This window comes from Lynx rufus, unplaced genomic scaffold (genome assembly GCF_022079265.1).
Source record: "Lynx rufus isolate CCGP_SWC_20201006 ecotype Redwood Valley unplaced genomic scaffold, mLynRuf1.p SCAF_27, whole genome shotgun sequence".
Lineage (NCBI taxonomy): Eukaryota > Metazoa > Chordata > Mammalia > Carnivora > Felidae > Lynx > Lynx rufus.
In genome coordinates this window covers 1,641,072-1,657,127 of record NW_025814842.1, presented here as the reverse complement: position 1 = coordinate 1,657,127, position 16,056 = coordinate 1,641,072, and the positions used below count along the sequence as shown (strand labels likewise).

The following is a 16,056-nucleotide window of genomic DNA, read 5'->3' as shown; positions in this document are numbered from 1 at the left end:
AAAAATTAAAAGAAAAAAAAAAAGACCTCCAGCCTGGGGGTACTTCCTGTTGTCCCTGGCTTACCCACGGCAGGCTGGGAAAGCGTGTTACCTAGAGAAGGTGCTAGGTTTTTACTTAGGGCATAAATCCCTTGCTTCCTTTGCTTTGATCAACAGCACTTCACCAGGGTTTTTTAATAAGTGCTGATGATTTGTGGAAATGCTGCCAGACTCCAGCAAAGCGTTGGACCGGAAAGTCTCTGACCTGCCTACGCTTTCCCAGGGGTGGATGTCTGGCCCTGTTCTTGCCTTACGTAGCATATCTGCATGCTTTCCTAGTCCTGTAAAAATAGCTGATGTCTTCGAGGGCGTGATGCTAATTTGATGTGTTCGACCTGGTACGCAGGCTTCTGGCCACGGTGTGCCGTGTGGGCCCGGTAGCCCGGAAACATAGGCTGCGAGTGGGTGCCGTGGCCTTGGCATTGTCCTGGTGCCGCTCTGAGGGAGTCTCTCTCTTAACGTGTGGTGTTAGCTGCTGTTCAGGGTCGTCCTGGGAGGGACAGGGGAAGGCCGTGGTAACGAAGTGCCTTATTAGGGGTGTGGAGGTGGCACCAGGGGCCACGAGATGGTAGGAATTGTGGTGTTGGTGTTACCGCCTGGCTCTCAGGCAGAAGGCACGGGGTGTGGAGCTCCTGGAATTTTCCTGGGCCGTAAGTCTGTCAAGGACAGGGTCTGTCTTGGCTGCTCTGGGTCTCCAGGGTCCAGCACGGGCTGTGGCACCTTACAGGTGCTTAGGATATGTTGGAATGAGTGGGGCATCGTTGCAGGGTCGGTGGAAGTTTTGTCTTGGGGAAATCCAAGGATGCGGGCTGCGCTTAACCCCGGGCCCTCGCTGAGCATGGCCTCTCTCTCTGAGAGGCCTCTCCCTTCCCACCCGCAGATGCGGCTGCGTGGGACCTGGACCGCCTGAGCGAGCAGCTCTCACGTGGTTTCTCTGTCTGGGACACGTGTCGTGGGTTTTCAGGGATGCCACTTTGGCAGTGGGTGGGACTCTGGAGCCTCTAGATGGTGAGACTCCTGTTGGTGTCTGAGGTCTGGGGACCTGCACGGACTGCCCTGTGTGCACTTGGGACTGGCAGCCCGAACGGAGATGCCGCACCCTGCTCTGTGGCGTGCTTCCGTGGCAGAAGGGTCCCCTGGCTGTTCGGAGATCACACTTGTAGCTCCTTATTCCTGTGTGTCCCTTGAGCAGGCTGTGTCCCCACTTTCGTGTTGCTCCCCCGTGGTGCTGGGCTGGAGAGCCCTGGGGTGAGCACTTGCCTTGGGGGTGCTGGCGGACCTTGCAGGGGGCTTGCGCGGCTCCCCTTCCTGGGGAGCGCTCAGAGGCCAGCAGCATTAGGTGCCCGCTTTGTGCTCCCTTCCTTTCTGGGGCTGAAGGTAAGCTCCCCGTGGCCGACCGTTGGCTCTCGGGGACCCCCCCCCCCCCCCCGCCCGGGGCCATCAGAGCGCTGGAGTCTTGGTCCTGCGGTTGGCTTCCCGGCATAAGACGCGTGGCAGGGGTGAAGGGCTCCGGGAGGTGATGTGCGCCGCGGGGCCTCTCCCTGCGGGAGCGGGGTGTGCGGCATGGCCGCACCTGTCCCCGGGGAGGGTGGGCTGGGCCGCCCCGCCCCCGCTCACCGTCCCCGCTTTCTGTCCCCGCTCTGGCAGCGCGAGGTGGACCGCAACCAGGAGCTCCTGACGCGCATCCGGCAGCTGCAGGAGCGCGAGGCCGAGGCGGAGGAGAGGATGAAGGAGCAGCTGGAGCGCCACAGGCGGTGCCGGCAGAGCCTGGACGCCGCCGGCCAGAAGCTTCGGGAGAAGGAGGATGGCCTGGCCGCGGCCGGCGAGGTGAGGGCCCTCCCCGGGGCGGCCGCGTCGTGCGGGGCCGGTCTCCTCAGAGTCCCCTTCCCGCACCTGCGCCGATGGTTTCTGCGTCGTCCGTCGTGATCCGGATACAGATCCTCATTTCCACTCGTGGTTTTCAGTTAACGAGTCAAACGTTGTCTTAGTCTCTGTCATTAGGACTTTTAATGGTCGACTAGCCCGTGTCGTGTCACGTAAAAAACTGTTTTACGTGCATGCGTCCTGGTATGAGTACGTACGAGATACGAACGCGGCAGGTGGCGTGTACTTTCTGTTTCTATTGAGTTGCTCACTCAGGCGCGTTCCTAGGAGTGGGGTTTGAGGTCGCTGGCTTCTGCTGACAGTTGCCGTGTTGTCCTGACAGCATCGTTGAGGGTTCTGGTTTCCCTGTAGCCTTTCCTGTCGTGGATCTTCTGGAAGTCTTCTGGAAATACCTAAATACCTTTTTTTCTCCCTTCCTGAGACGTAAATGGTGCTTCTGGATTTGCATGTCTTTGATTAGTAGGTCTGTTAGCATCTGAGAGCGCCTTTGAAGCCAGAGCACATCCGAGCCCTGCTCCTTATTCCCTCGACCCGTTGAAGGTTGTATAAATTTCAGAAGCAGAGCCCAGACGCTGATGCTGGTGGAGACGGGGCTCTCCTGACCTTCCCTGTCCCTTTGCGGTGTTGCTGCGGCTCGCGGGCGCCGGGAGGAAGGAGATGAAGCGCTGCCGGGGGAGGAGCGGGGGCGCGGGATCGTTGGTATTCTGTCTCTGCGTGCGTCTCCACTTGATAGGTCTCGGGAAGCGGCAGGTTATTTTTGCCTTGGCAACGCTGGGGAGTATGTTAACGTTGTTCCTACATCTGTCTTCTGATGTGGATGCTGGCAGGAGCGGAGCCGTGATCGGCTCAAGACAAGTCCCCGTGTCGCCCTTGGCGTGCTTGCCCGAGCTGCGTCCTGGGGCCTGCGTGCTCCCCGGGGCCTGCGTGCGGGAGGCCGGTGTGCGGCCCACAGGGGCGGGGGACAGAGCCGGATGGGGGAGAGGCTGCCGCCACGGAAGTGGGAAAGGTCTCAGCCGGTCAGGAAGGAGGACCCTGAATTTTGTTTGTTACTTTTTACTTCCTTGGAGAAAGCCTTCCCTGGTGACCGAGGCTGTCGCTGTTCCCGCACCGCGCTCTCTTACAGGGTGCCTGGTTCGAGAAGTCGTCAGCAGGGAGTCCTCTTGCTGCCGGCCCGGCTTCCATGCAGCGGCGTCCTGCGTGCGGCCAGCCGTCTGGTCCCGTGTCCAGCGCAGCACCGGGTGTGTGGTGTGCGTGTTTGGAGTTCGGGAAGACTTCTCGAAGGCTGTCTTCTTAGATCAGTGTATTTTAGTACCTTCGTTTTTCTTGGGTTCCCAGGCTGGCAGGCGCCATCGTAACAGAGCAGACCATGCAGATGGCCGGAGTGTGGGACGTGGATGGCCTGTGTCAGTGCCCCCTGGGCCCCCACAAACATGGGTCCTGGGCAGGGGTGGGCCTCCTCGCTGGTGCGGGTCCTTGGTTCTCATTCTCCGCTCCAGGAGGCTAATTTACGGGGACGCCTCTGAGCTGGCTTCCCTGGGACAGCCACAGAAGGAGAGCGGTCAGCAGATGGTCACTAGAGGTCACCGGGTGAGGGTGTGGTCTGATGGCCGGGCAGAAGTTCTGCCCCTGAAAGTCCCAAGGCCCTGCTTTCGCCAGCCTCCCCAGCCTCCGCTCTCCCTTCTCCCTGCTTCTGGACGAGGGCACGGGGTCTGCACGGTCTTCCCGCAGCTCCTCTGTTCTGTGGGGCTCCTGTAGCCTTCTGAGGATGGCCTCAGTCCCCGTTTCCGACCTGTTGGCAGGGACTTGGCTGTGGTTCACAGGGTGTGTTTCAGCTGGGATGATGGCATGGTAGGGGTTCATCTCGGATGGAGACACCGGGGCAGGCGTGGAGGGAGAGCCACACAAGCACCCTAGGAACGAGCGAGGGTCCTGAGTGGCCGATGTCACCCGGCCCGGGCGGTCTCGGGAGCAGCCCGTCACCACGACCCGGTCTCTTCCCATTTGCTTGAGGGAAATGCGAGGCAGGCCGCGTAGCCAGGGATGGGGTGAGGGGTGGCATGCCCTCCCAGGTTGTGTCCCTGCCCTCAGGAGGGGGATGGGAGGGGCAGGCTCTCGTGGGGGCATTTGTCCCGCCGCCGCGGGGTGGGCGGCTCCCCTCTGTGCGCCGGCAGCCGCTCAGCTGCTCTGGGCCGCCCGCTCTGCTCTCAGACCATCAGCGCGCTGAAGGGGAAGGTCTCGGAGCTGCAGTGGAGCGTGATGAACCAGGAGATGCAGGTGAAGAGCCTGGAGTCTGAGAAGCAGGAGCTTCAGGAGCAGCTGGCCTTGCAGCGCAAGTGAGCGGGGCGTGCTGGGGCGGGGGGCCGGGCGTGCAGGGGGGCGGGGCGTGCAGGGGGGCGGGGCGTGCAGGGGGCGGGGCTCCGCGCCTTTGCTGGGCGTTGTGCTGGCAGGCCTGCTGGGGCCTGGGCTGAGTTTCGGGTCTGGTTGTTAACTGTGTGGAAGACCATGAACAGGAGGGCCCGGGCTCCTTTTGTGCCCTCTGTGGTCTGAGCACCCAGCAACCAGGCGTGCTGCCTGTGCCAAGCCCCAAGAACCTCCGGGGGCCCTTCTGGTCTGTCCTCCCCGTCCACAGGCTGTTGGGGCAGACACGGGCCACTGAAGCTGGTCACTAAGTGTTTTATGTATTCTGAGAACAATAGCGGAGAGCGGTCGTTTCTCCCCTCGCAGAGAGCTTCCCTTTAAAGGCCATGTAGGGCGCCCCGGGGTGGTGGGTGGGGTGGACGGGAGAGGACTTGCAAGTGGAGGCAGCTCTCTGAGCAGGACAGAAGTCTGTGAGGTCAGAAGGCTGAGTTCTGTCCCTGGGAGCTAGGCCTTTGCCTTCGCAGATGATGTCCTAGGAGGGCTCTGGACGCTCCTGGGCAGGGTTGGGGGGCTGTGGGGGGGCCAGTCCCTGGTGGGTCCTCGGCTGTGGCTGTACCAGGGCCGGTGGCAGGCTGGGCAGGGCCCTGCACGTGGTGTGGACTTCGCCACCCACCGTGACCCGAGGGTACGGGCCACAGGGCCCTGGGAGTGGGGAGGGGGTGGAGTATGTTTGTGAGGGTCCACCCTGGAGAGCCTCCGGGGTGAGGACAGCCGCTGGTTTCACACACCCCCGTGTCTGCACATCATGTGCCTTTCTCCGGACAGGAAATGTCAGGAGGCTAACGAGAAGGTCCAGGAGCTCCAGGCCCGCCAGGAAGCGAGGGCTGACCAAGAGCAGAGGATCAGGGTGAGTGACTCCTTCTCAGACGCAGGCTGTGTCTGGGGGCTCTTCCCCTCCTGCCTCCTCGGTGGGGGTGTGCTTAGGGTGCCTGGGGACGGTGAGCTGCCCACGCCCTGGTACCGCCGACACCGCTGCCTGTCTGTGCGTGGCACGCCCGCGCTTGGTGCTGGGGATGCCACACGAGCGAGAGGAGAGAGCGGCTGGGCGTCCGGAGGTGGGGGCCCTGCCTGCGGAGGAACTTGGGGCTCCGGACCCCAGCCCGAGTGACCTGGGCTCCCCCCGGCCCCTCCCCAGCCGGCTCCCCCGTCGGGCCTCCCGGCTCCCTCTGCTGTTGCACGTGCTGTTTTCGGGTACGTCACCTCCGCCCTGGCCCCGCCCACCTCCCCGGATTTGCTCGCCTTCATGGCCTGTGTCTGCCCTTCCACCAGAGCGCAAGTGCAGAGGCCTCCTGTGTGTCCTGCGTCACCCTGTCCCCACTGCATGACCCTGTACCTGCCACAGAGCTGGGCCCAGTAAACATTTGTTGACTGACTGACCGAGCCTGTTGGGGGACCTGCCGCTGCTCGGTGCCGGTTGTCCTCAGGGTGTCTTGGAACCGGAGACCTTAGAGGAGAGGCTTTGTCATGTGGAAGAGACTCGCTTGTCACTTGGGTGCCAGTGTGGCAGGAGTGGGTCTAGCGTGGGGGACGTGTGTGTGTTTCTCCGATGCGTCTCTTCGGGGCTCCGTTGCCGCATGCCCTGGGGCGGACCTGCGCTAGGGTCCTGCCCCCGAGTGGGCACGACTCCCCTGGAAGTGAGCGCCGAGGACGTGGCACAGAGGCACACCTCGAGGGCGAGCCGGGGCCGGGGGGGTTGAGTGTGTCCTGTCTGTCCCTGGCCTCACTCAGGATTTGGAGCAGAAGCTGTCCCTGCAGGAGCAGGATGCTGCGGTCGTGAAGAACATGAGGTCGGAGTTGGTGCGGCTGCCCAAGATGGAGCGGGAGCTGAAGCAGCTGCGGGAGGAGAGCGCCTACCTGCGGTGAGGCTGGGTGGGCGGTGGGCAGCGGCCGTGCGGGTGGCGGGGCAGAGGGGCGGGGGGGGGGGGGGCGCTGCACTCCTTGTCCCGGCTCCTCCTGCCCGTGCGTGGCGGCCCTTTGAGGGATGTGGTGTCCGGCCCCCCAGGGAGATGCGAGAGACCAACGGGCTGCTCAGGGAGGAGCTGGAGGGCCTGCGGCGGCGGCTGGGGCGCCAGGAGAAGATGCAGGAAAGCCTGGCGGTCCTGGAGCTGGAGAAGGAGGTGAGGCTGGGGGCGTGCTGCACGTGGGGGACCCCGGGTGTTTCGGGCCCGCCTTGCGCCTGCCCGCCTGAGATGCGGAAGCTGCCGGGCTGGCGCCGTGGGCGGAGCAGCGGCCCCGGAGCCGCCTGGCCGCACGTGTGGGTGCCGGCGAGCTGGCCCGCGGTGGGGAGACTCCACCGGGAGCCAGCGGGCCCCTGGTCGCGGATCGTGGTGCACGCGGGGGGCCGAGGCGGGTGTCCCGTGGGGAGGACCCGGCCCCCCGCCGTGGGGGCGTCGAGGTGGAGGAGGGTGAGCGCTTCCAGAAGCCGGAGAGAGGGCCGGGAGTGGGTTCTTCCCGAGAGCCTCCAGGAGGGGCTGTGAGAGCGCGTGCTGTGTTCTCAGCCCCCCGGAAGAAATTGGAAAACGGGTACAGATAGGGGCCGTGGTGCGGGGCGCCTGACACAGACCGGCTCCCACCCGCGGATGGGACGGACGCCTGGCTCCGTTTCCTCTCCTGTGTGTGCTGTTGGGACGCACGCTGGCGTTTGTGGGACGCGCTCGTAGAGCTGGTGCGAGGGCACGGTGCCGAAAGCGTCCCGTGGGCGCTTCTCCCATGGGTGCTCCAGGGGGCGCGGGAGCCTGTCTCGCCCGGTGCTCACACGTTACTCTAGCGCTCGGCCTCCTGGTCTCTGTCCCCCGGTCTTGCTGTCCTTCTGCACGGCCCCCCCCCCCCCCCCAGGTCGTTCCCTGCCGCCTCACCTACGAGCCGTGCGGCCCTGCGTCGTTTCCTGGGTGGTGGCAGCGTGCTGGCAGCTGTCCCGCAGTTGGTCACAGCGGAGGCCTGTGGCCTCACGGGGTGGGAGCCGAGCTCCTCACAGGTGCTGGCTGACGTGTGAGCTTGGCCCGCAGACGCAGCCCCAGGCGGAGTGTTTCCTCTGGACGGTTGTGACACCGGTTAAGGCTTTGTCTCTCGAGTCACACTGCCTCGTGGGACATCCTGCCATGGATGCTCGCTGGCTCTGTGGCCCCGGGCAAGTTGCTTAACCTCTCCGTGCACCTGTGTATCGAGGAGCATCAGAGTGTGCCTTGCAGGGTTGTGGGGGCTCAGTGAATTCACGGCGAGTACTTCCCCAGTGCCTGGTGTCGGTAGGTGGTCGCTAAACATCGGCTCTGTGCCCAGCTCTGTTACCCGGCCCATGCCCTCACGTGGTAGGGGCCACTCGAGGGACTGAGGGAGTGCGGTGATGCCAGGACCGTGCTTGGCCCGGGCGACGGGCACGGGGGCCTGGACGAAGGCACGTGCTTCTTGCCCTCACTCAGGTGGTTCCGTTCCAGAAGGGGAGGGAGACTGATCTGGAATGCAGGTCCGTGTGAAGCAGCGTGAGGAATGCAGGGTCAGGCAGCCCTGCGCGTGGCGCCAGTGGGGGACGTCCCCACCTTCTCCTGTTCTCCCTGTGGGGCCACGTCCACTGTGGACACTTGGGCGCTAGGGCTGAGTGCATCTGCCCTGGGACCCGGCGTCCCGTGGAACCCCTGGACCCGGCGTCCCGTGGAACCCCTGGACCAGGGGAGGGGCGTGGGGTCTTGTGGTTTCAGCGCCCGGTCAGCCTCGGGGCCGCTCGGCCTGCTTCTTCCTGAGTCTGCGGGGCCGGCCGCAAAGGAGGCGCACTCGTAGTTGGGCGGAAGCCGTCTGCTCTGGAGCGGACTCCATGCCCCTAGGCGTTCAGCTGAGATGAGGGCAGGCTCTTCTGAGGGGTCAGGGAGACTTAACCTCCTCCTTGTCGCCGGCAGCTCCGCATGAGGCTGGGTGGTCTGGGGACCGACGTGGGGTTGTGTGAGGAAGGGCGGCGGGTCGCTCGCCGCGGAGGCCTTGGCAGGGGTGGGGGAAGATGCTGGGGTCGTGGCACCCTCAGCGTTTGCCTCCTTGTCTTTGCAGAAGCTGCTGGCAAAGCTGCAGAGCTGGGAGCGTCTGGAACAGACCACGGGCTTGAACATCAGGTAGGCGGAGGGCGCCCCCGGCGGTGCGGTCCTGCCTCCCCTGGGCCCCCGGCAGCTGGAGCCCCTGGCAGAAGCCCTGCTGGAGGCCGCCTGCCGGCTTGTGCAACAGCCTTTTGGGTTTGATGTGGCACTTTGCTGACAGGAGGGAAATGCAACTAAGGGACTGTCCCTGCCCAAGTCTTAACGTTCTCCTTTAAGGTCGGTGGTGGCGTGGTGACAGGCTTTTGACCGCACTGCAGCGGTGGCTTCTGTTAAAGGACCTTTGCCTATACTGAGGAGCGATTGCTTTTGGGGGCGAGCCATTCCTTTTGGGCAGATGGAAGGCGGGGAGATGGACTGAGTTGTCAGGGGTGAGAAGGGAGCATCGTTGTCCCGTCAGGACCCCGCGGCGTGCCAGCAGGGGAGCGGCAGGATGCAGAGGGGCAGCGGTGGGGGCAGCTGGGCGGTGAGCTGGCACCTTGTCCTCTGATGGCCCGGACGGCCTGGGTGGGGGGGCACCTTTCCACTGCTCCCTGCCTCCCGTCCTGGGGGCTACTGCCCCTCGTTCTCCAGCATCGCTGCCTGTCCCTCGGTCCCCGGGACTTTGGGCCCCCCTGTGGATAGACTCCTCCCAACAGCTCTGTCCTCGTCTGGTTGTTCTGTTCTGGGCGAGGGCTGGTGGGAGACCAATCGTCCCTGTTCGTCTGGAGCTGTGGTGTTTCAGGAGCCTCTTGTTTCGTCAGCTTGTGCGACTTTAAGACTGTAGCTCCCTGTCGTCTTTCCTGGTGCTCTTGGAAACTGGGCCAAGATTGAGAGCCTGCTTTAAAGAGCTGTCCCGTAATTACACTGTCCGAGGGCTGGTTCTGGAACCTGCCGTGGTTTCCATCAGCGTTACTGACTTCGGTGTCTGTCCCTTGTAAATGCCTCCTCATCGTCTCTTTGCCCCGCTGAGTCCCAGAGGACAGACGCGGCTGCTGTTCCTTCCTGAGCTGCACCCGCCGCCAGACTCGTGGAGGGCTGACCCGGTGGAGCCTCACCTACTCTCTGGGCTTAGTAACTCACCAGAACGCTTCCCTCCTGCACCTGGGGAGGCTCGTCAGAAGAGAAACCTCTGTGACTTCTTTCTCTTGCGGGAGATCAGAGGCCCACTCGTGCCCGATCAGACCAGCTGGCGGAGTGTCTGAACGCCCAGCATGTGCCACAAAGCCCTCGACATCAGTCAAGCCTGGGGCTGGTGCACAGCTGGCGGCCACCTCTGGCCGGGGCGGAAAGTGTGGTTCCTCCTCCGGCCCTTTGGTCTCGCTTCCAAATCAGAGGGCCTCCCTGAGTGTGGCTGGCATGCGGGGGGGGCATGCGGGGGTGCCTGCAGAGGTCTGCGGGCTGACCGCCAGCTGGGGTGCTGCTTCTGCCTGGTCACGCGCCTGTGTGTGTGTGTCATGTGTTCACTCGGCGGCCGGGCCCTGGAGAGGCAGAGGAGGGGGGTGGTCGAGGGCTCTCAGAGGTGGGGGCTGCTTGGGGCGGGCGGGAGGGAGAGGAGGGTGTGAGTCTGTCCCTGGCGTCTCTGCCCTCCCCTGGCTCGTGGGCCCCTCGCCAGTCTGTGCCTGGCCCTGGGCCAGTGTTCCCGTCGCCGGGAATGCGGCGCGCGCCTGGCCTTGTGTGTGGAGGCTTACAAGTCACGTACTGCGGAGCGGTGCTGGCCTCCCTTCCGAGCAGCCGGAGGCTTCTGGGGAGGCGGTGAGGCATCCTTGTGGCCCTTGCCTCCCGGCACCCCTGGTGAGGGTCCCCCGGAGGGGCAGGTTTTCTGTCGTGTGCCCGGTCCCTCTGTGCCTGGCCACCGCGGGGGCCCCTGGGGAACCTCAGTGTCTCCTGTTCACCCTTCCTGTCTGTAGCAGGGCGCCTGGGTGGGCTTCACCTCCAGTCACTTGTGTCCCTCTGAGGTGGGTCCGTGTGTCCTGTAACAGTCGGTGGGTCGCAGGCTTGTGTGTTGGTCCAAATGCGGGGAGTCGGCCTGTCCAAGACCGCACTTGATCTTGAATGCCGTGAGGAGGAGTTGGGCCATCCTCTTTTGTCAGGTCTTGGGCAGTTGGAGGTTTGTGAGCGGGGAGGGAGACCTGGGGGAGCCCACGTCCGTCCGCCCGGCAGAGTCGAATATGGGGAGGGAGATGGGCGGAGGGAAATAGGGCACAGGGAGAAGTTGGGATCCCTGCAAGGAGGGAGGGGTGGACACGGTCGGGAGCGCTGAGACCACTGTGCGTGGCCGGGGTGGGTCGGCCCCGGGTGGGTGTAGGGTGGGTGGCCTCCGACAGCGTAGCCGTCGTGTCTGCGGCTCACCGTCAGACCTTGGTGAGCCGTGCCTGAATCTCTGTTTGGCCCCCGCCTGGCCCTCAGGGTTGTGGGGCTGTCTTGTGCCTCGTTTTACACATCTGCGAGTGGAAAGATTTTTCTAGAATAGTGGTTTCTCACCATGGAAGTCAGACTTTCTCCCTGTGAAAACCTGTTTTCACGCTAGGCCGGGGGCTTGCACCCCCAGAACAAGACCAGCCGGCTCCGAGAGGCAGCAGTGAGTCCCAGTCCAGCAGGTGCCCCGGAAGCAGGAGCTGGAGGGGCCGGGAGGGCCTTAGGACCTTAGGACCTGGCAGGCTTGATTCTCCTGGCCTTTAGGCCAGGGCTTTGCCGCCACTTTGGGACTGGAGGGACTCGCTTGGCGTGTGTCGCTTGGCGCGTGTCGTGACCCCCAGGCCCCAGATCCTGTCCAGGGTCTCCTGGGCTTTGAGAGCTGCCGCCACTAGGTGGCGCCCCTGGCCCCGTGATCCTGCTCCCTGCGCCTTGAGCGCCTTGGGCCCTTTGGCTTTCTGGCTCCAGACCTCTGCCTGTAGTTCTTCCTGGCCCTCTGCTGCTCCCCGTGGACCTCACGTGCTACGGCCACGGCCTGGAGGAGCAGCCTGTGGGTGGCCGGCTGGCTGCCGTTGACTGTCCCACCCCCGCCCTGTTCTTGCCCAGCCTCTGATCCTCAAGTGCTTGATGCCTAGGAGATTCTGGTGTCTTAGCACAGATATTCCTTGCATGGGCTTTCCTCTGGGTGCAAGGCTGTGTCTCTTCGCACGTTCTCGGAGGGCCCTGTGGCCTTGCCAAGGTTGGGAATAGGTCGGGTCTAACGCCTGGAACAGACCAACCCCCTGGAGTTGACACGGCATGACCGTTGCCACCTTTCTCCCAGTTCGGGATTTCTCACATCCTGAGGAGCCCAGAGGTGTCAGGGAGCTGGTTACGTGAGCTGGCTGGGGCGGTCCGGCAGTGTGACCCTGTAGGGAAGCCCCGTGCCAGTTTCCTTGTCTGCCAGACAGCCTCGTCCACCCGGATGTTGCTGGACGCCTGTCTCCAGCACGTGGGTCCTGTGGGTTGGAGGCAGGTGGGCCGCCGGACTCGGAGAGTCCTGGTGGGAAGGAATACTGCACCGTGTCGGGTGGGGCCTGCGTACTTGGGGGGCGGGGGGAGGGTGGTGCCTGCAGGTCCCCATCCCGGGGCAGCGAAAGCCGACTGAGGGGTTCGGCAGCAGTACACAGATTGCGCCCGCGTGCGGAGAGCTGTGACGTGCTGAGCCTTGTCCGGGGAGCGCGGCCCGGCGGAAAGGTTTGAAGGTGCTGAAGGCGGACACCAGGAGACACTCTGTGTCTGTGTCAGCCTGGGTGTGACCTTCCGGGGGCACTGGGGAAAGACTGACGGAGAGGCCGGTGGGAAAATGGAGCAAAGGGGGTACCTGCAGCAGTAGACGGGCCTTTCCCTTCAGACAACCGGGGTCGTTTGCTATTTAAATAGGTTAGAGAGGAAACGTGATCGTCTCGGTAGGTGCGGAGCTGTTGGTGGGAACTCAGCACCCACGCACGATCGCAACCTTTGAGCAATGTAGGAGTGGAAGTGTCCCCCCTCCCCAAGATGCGGCACCTGCTGTCCCTGCGTCTAGCCCGCCCTCTCCCCGCTCCTCTGCGGCGGCAGTGGCGGTGCGGCCAGCGCACAGTGGGAGGGAGGAGGAAAGGCCCGCGGCCGGGCGGGAGGACGTAAAGCTGCCTCTGGTGGGGGGCAGCACGATCGTCCGTGTAGGACGTCTCTGGGCATCTGTAAAGAGCCGGAAGTAGTAGGTCTGGCAGGTTCACAGTTACGAGGACAACGCGCGCAAGCGGACTGAGTTTCTGCGTGCCAGCAGCGAACAGTTGGAGTCACGCAGCCCCGAAGAGTCGCGTTGGAAATGTGAGGCTGAATGCAACGGAAATCTACATGCTGTAAAGTACGAGTTCTTTCTAGAATGACAGGAAGTCACCTACCAGCGATATCAGCAAGTGGAGAGTGATCCCGTGCTCGCAGGTTGGAGGAGTCCGTGGTGGGGACACGTCAGTGTGCTAAAATTCATCCTCACCTCCAGTGCATCCCCAACCAAAGTCCCAGCAGGCCGTTTGGTAGAAACCAGCAAACTGATTCTGGAGTTTCTATGGAGACGAAAAGGATCTAGAATAGCCAGACTTGTTTTTGAAAAAAAAACCGTGGGCTTACGATGGTTAATTTCCAGACGCACCATAAACCGTATTGATCAAGGCAGCGGGTTAATGGTGTAAGGATAGACTTAACACGCCGACGGAAAAGACTAGAAAGTTCCGGAATAACCCGAGTGTGGAATCTGTTGGTCTCCATCGAAGGTGACAAGATAAGTCAGTGGGAAAGAGTCAGTCTTCTGCAGACGGTGCTGATGCAGGGGGATGTCTGTATGGACAGATGTAGATTCTGGTCCCTTACTGTTCCAGCATCGAACCAGTGGGGCGTGGACCTAACCTGGGGAAAAACCAAGGCTCTGGAAGCTTAGGACACAAAAGCGTGAACCAAAGATGAAAAAAATCGGTCACTTAGAGTTCCCCAAGACGAGAAACACCTTTGCTCTCAGAAAGACGCAGTGAAGGCAAGAGGCAAACCCTGGGCCAGGAGAAAATCTTTGTGATGCGTCTAGGTAGGTTGACGGGAGACCACAGCCAGATCTTGCTTGAAAGCTGGGCAGAAGACAAACAGATAACTTCACGGAAGAGGGTCCCCAGACGTGAATAAGGAGGGGACTGATGCTCGGCATCATTTGTCATTTGGGGGGCGCTGGGACGCTGCAGCTGGCCCCGTGGGATGGCTGGGACCACAGGCTGGTCACACCAGGGGCCGTGACGGTGCGAGCAGCCCGCCGCAGGGGCAAGGTGAGTGGAGAGCCACGTGGCACTTGGGAAACCGTTTGGTGGCTTCCTGCAGGTTTACGATGTGACCTGGCTCTTCCGTCCTGGTTCTCACCCAAGAGAGGTGGAAACGCGGCCTCACAAAGACGAGTCCCGGAGTCTTCACAGCGGCCTATTCCCACCAGCCTGCGCGTGTGGACGGCGGGCTTGCCCGGCCGCGGGGAGTGGGTCAACGCGACCTCAGGGGGTGCTCCGCAGCCACGAGCGACGAGCCCGACTACGGTGCTCGGACGTGGGGGAGACCTGCTGACGCCGGGTGCTAGGAGGCCACGCACGTCTCGGGTTGGGATGCGATGGGGGCGTGAGGGGCCTGGCAGCGTGCCGGAAGTCGCCTGCCCTCGGCTGCTGTGGCGGCCGCTCGTGTGTGCGTGCTCGTACGTGCGTCCCGCCTCTGTGGAGCTGATCCGTGGGCGATGGGAGGCTGTGGTGGGGGGTGCTGAAGCTTCCATTTTGGGTGGAGCCCATCCCCTGAGCCGGTCGGGCCCGTGGGCAGCGGGACTGACCCGGGCTCTGTCTGCCGGCCTGCGTCTTGGGGCCTCGGGGCAGGTGCCGTGGGCATGACTGCTTAAATTCACCGCCCGCGGGGGGGGTCGGGTCGGGTGGGGGGGGGTTGGGGGGAGGACAGAAAGTGAAAGTCGCCTTCCTTCCTCCCGCCCTCCCACCTCGCATCGCCCTCAGCCAGGCTGGCTCTCTGTCACCGCCGCCCGGTCCCCATCGTGCAGTGCTCTCGTGCCTGGGGTGCTCTTCTCAGAGGAGGGGGCCTGGGGTCCCCGTGCTCACCCCCATTGTGTCCAGGCACCGTCCACTGCCTCTGTTCTCGTGTGGCTTTCTGGAAGTCGTACGAGCATGCGAGCCCTGTGGTGCCCTCCGTCACACGGCGCTCGGTCCGTGTCCTGCACGTTCCCGGTGGATTTCCAGCGGTACTTCCGCACCGGCACGCGGCGCTGCTGAACCGAAGAGCCACACGGCGCTCCGCGAAGTGGACGAGCTCTGTGTTGCCTCAGGCCCGTTGGCGGACACTTCGGTTCGCGGTGTGAGCGGCGCCTGAGTGGCCGGACAGATTCTCAAGCAGGTGTTTTGCCTCAAAGACGGACGTGCTTGAGATCGGCAGATGGTGCCGGACCGCCCTCCAGAAACGCCGTCCCGGCGTACGAGTGGCACCGCTTAGTTTGGGCGGCACGCTCTCCCAGGTCTCGGCAGAGATACGGCGTGGGGCCGCGGTGCCGCGAGGAGGCAGGACTCTCCAGCGGGCGGCTTTTGAAAAGCTCGTTTGATGGTTCCCACTGTAGGAAGCCTTATCAGCGGGCGAGGAATGCACGTTGAGTCCCTCTGTAGTCAAGCCCCTAATTTTGTAGAGGAAATGACTTGCTGGTGGCGTGTGAGCCTCTGTGATTTGGCTCCTTCCCCCGTCCTTTTGTCCCCGGATCTGGCCTGGTTTCAGTCCGGCTGGGAGGGCGTAGTGCCTGTCAGGAAGCCCGCAGGTTCGACGGAGTGACGGGTCTCGGAGGCTGTTGGCGCTAGGGAGGCCGAGAGGCTGGCGGGTCTTGCTGGCTCTGAGGCCTGGCGGTCGTGCCCCTGAAACTGCTGACCTGTCACCCGCAATGGACACGGGAACCCGGCACCGACCTGCGTGCTTCCTTCCCAGCAGCCTTTGCTGGCTGGCCAGGTGACCGGTCGCCCCCGATGTGTGATGTGTGAGGCCAGTCAGGATGACAGTGAGGCGGAGCACGATTCCTTCTTATTGGCCACCCCTGACGCCTTTGTGGCCGCCCGTCCTCTGGTTGCCATTTCTAATGCCCTGGGTCTGGGGTCGCTCGGGACGCTAGGCGCTACTGGCGCTGGGGAGGGGGCCGTGCCGTCAAGCTTTTTTCACCGTTTCCCTTGGTCTCGGTTTGGTTTCTTTTGCGGCTCCAGACGAGGAGGAGGAGGAGGTTGGGAAAGAGTCTCACCTTCTGGACGCTAGCAAGTGTGGCTCTTTCTTGTGGCCTCAGCCGTGAACGTGGCATTGTTCCTTCACCGGCTCCTTTGTCTACCGGAAGCTGTTCTCTGGGAGCCCCGGCCCTGGAGGGGCGCCTTCACCCACCCTGGGCTCTCTGTCGGCCTGCGCACCTGGGGCGGGCTGGGCCCCGGCGGCCCCAGAGCTGTGCCGGCAGGGCCCGGAGACTTGTGAGCCCATCCCGGCTCTGCAGGTCCCCGTGGAGGCCAGCGACAGAAGCAGGCGTTGTCGTGATTGACTCTCGGCCACGTGTTTGTCCCTCTGCTGGGCATCCTCAGTCTTCGGTCTCGTGAAGGAAGGGCGGGGCTTGTGTTCAGAGGCTCCGAGCCTGGCAGCCAGCGCATGTGGCAGACGTTTGCCGAGTGAGTCGTGATAGGACTGCTCT

At 63.5% G+C, this 16,056-nt stretch overlaps 1 protein-coding gene across 1 annotated transcript in view; it reads left to right on the top strand.

Annotated features, from left to right (window-relative positions):
• The window catches only part of MAD1L1 (mitotic arrest deficient 1 like 1), a 320,239-nt gene that overhangs the window by 6,362 nt on the left and 297,821 nt on the right, over positions 1 to 16,056 (top strand). Inside the window, exons 4-9 of the mRNA XM_047089198.1 lie at positions 1,687 to 1,866; positions 4,132 to 4,256; positions 5,107 to 5,188; positions 6,070 to 6,200; positions 6,344 to 6,458; positions 8,374 to 8,435. Coding sequence (XP_046945154.1) covers positions 1,687 to 1,866; positions 4,132 to 4,256; positions 5,107 to 5,188; positions 6,070 to 6,200; positions 6,344 to 6,458; positions 8,374 to 8,435 — 695 coding nt within the window. The remainder of the gene's footprint in view (positions 1 to 1,686; positions 1,867 to 4,131; positions 4,257 to 5,106; positions 5,189 to 6,069; positions 6,201 to 6,343; positions 6,459 to 8,373; positions 8,436 to 16,056) is intronic.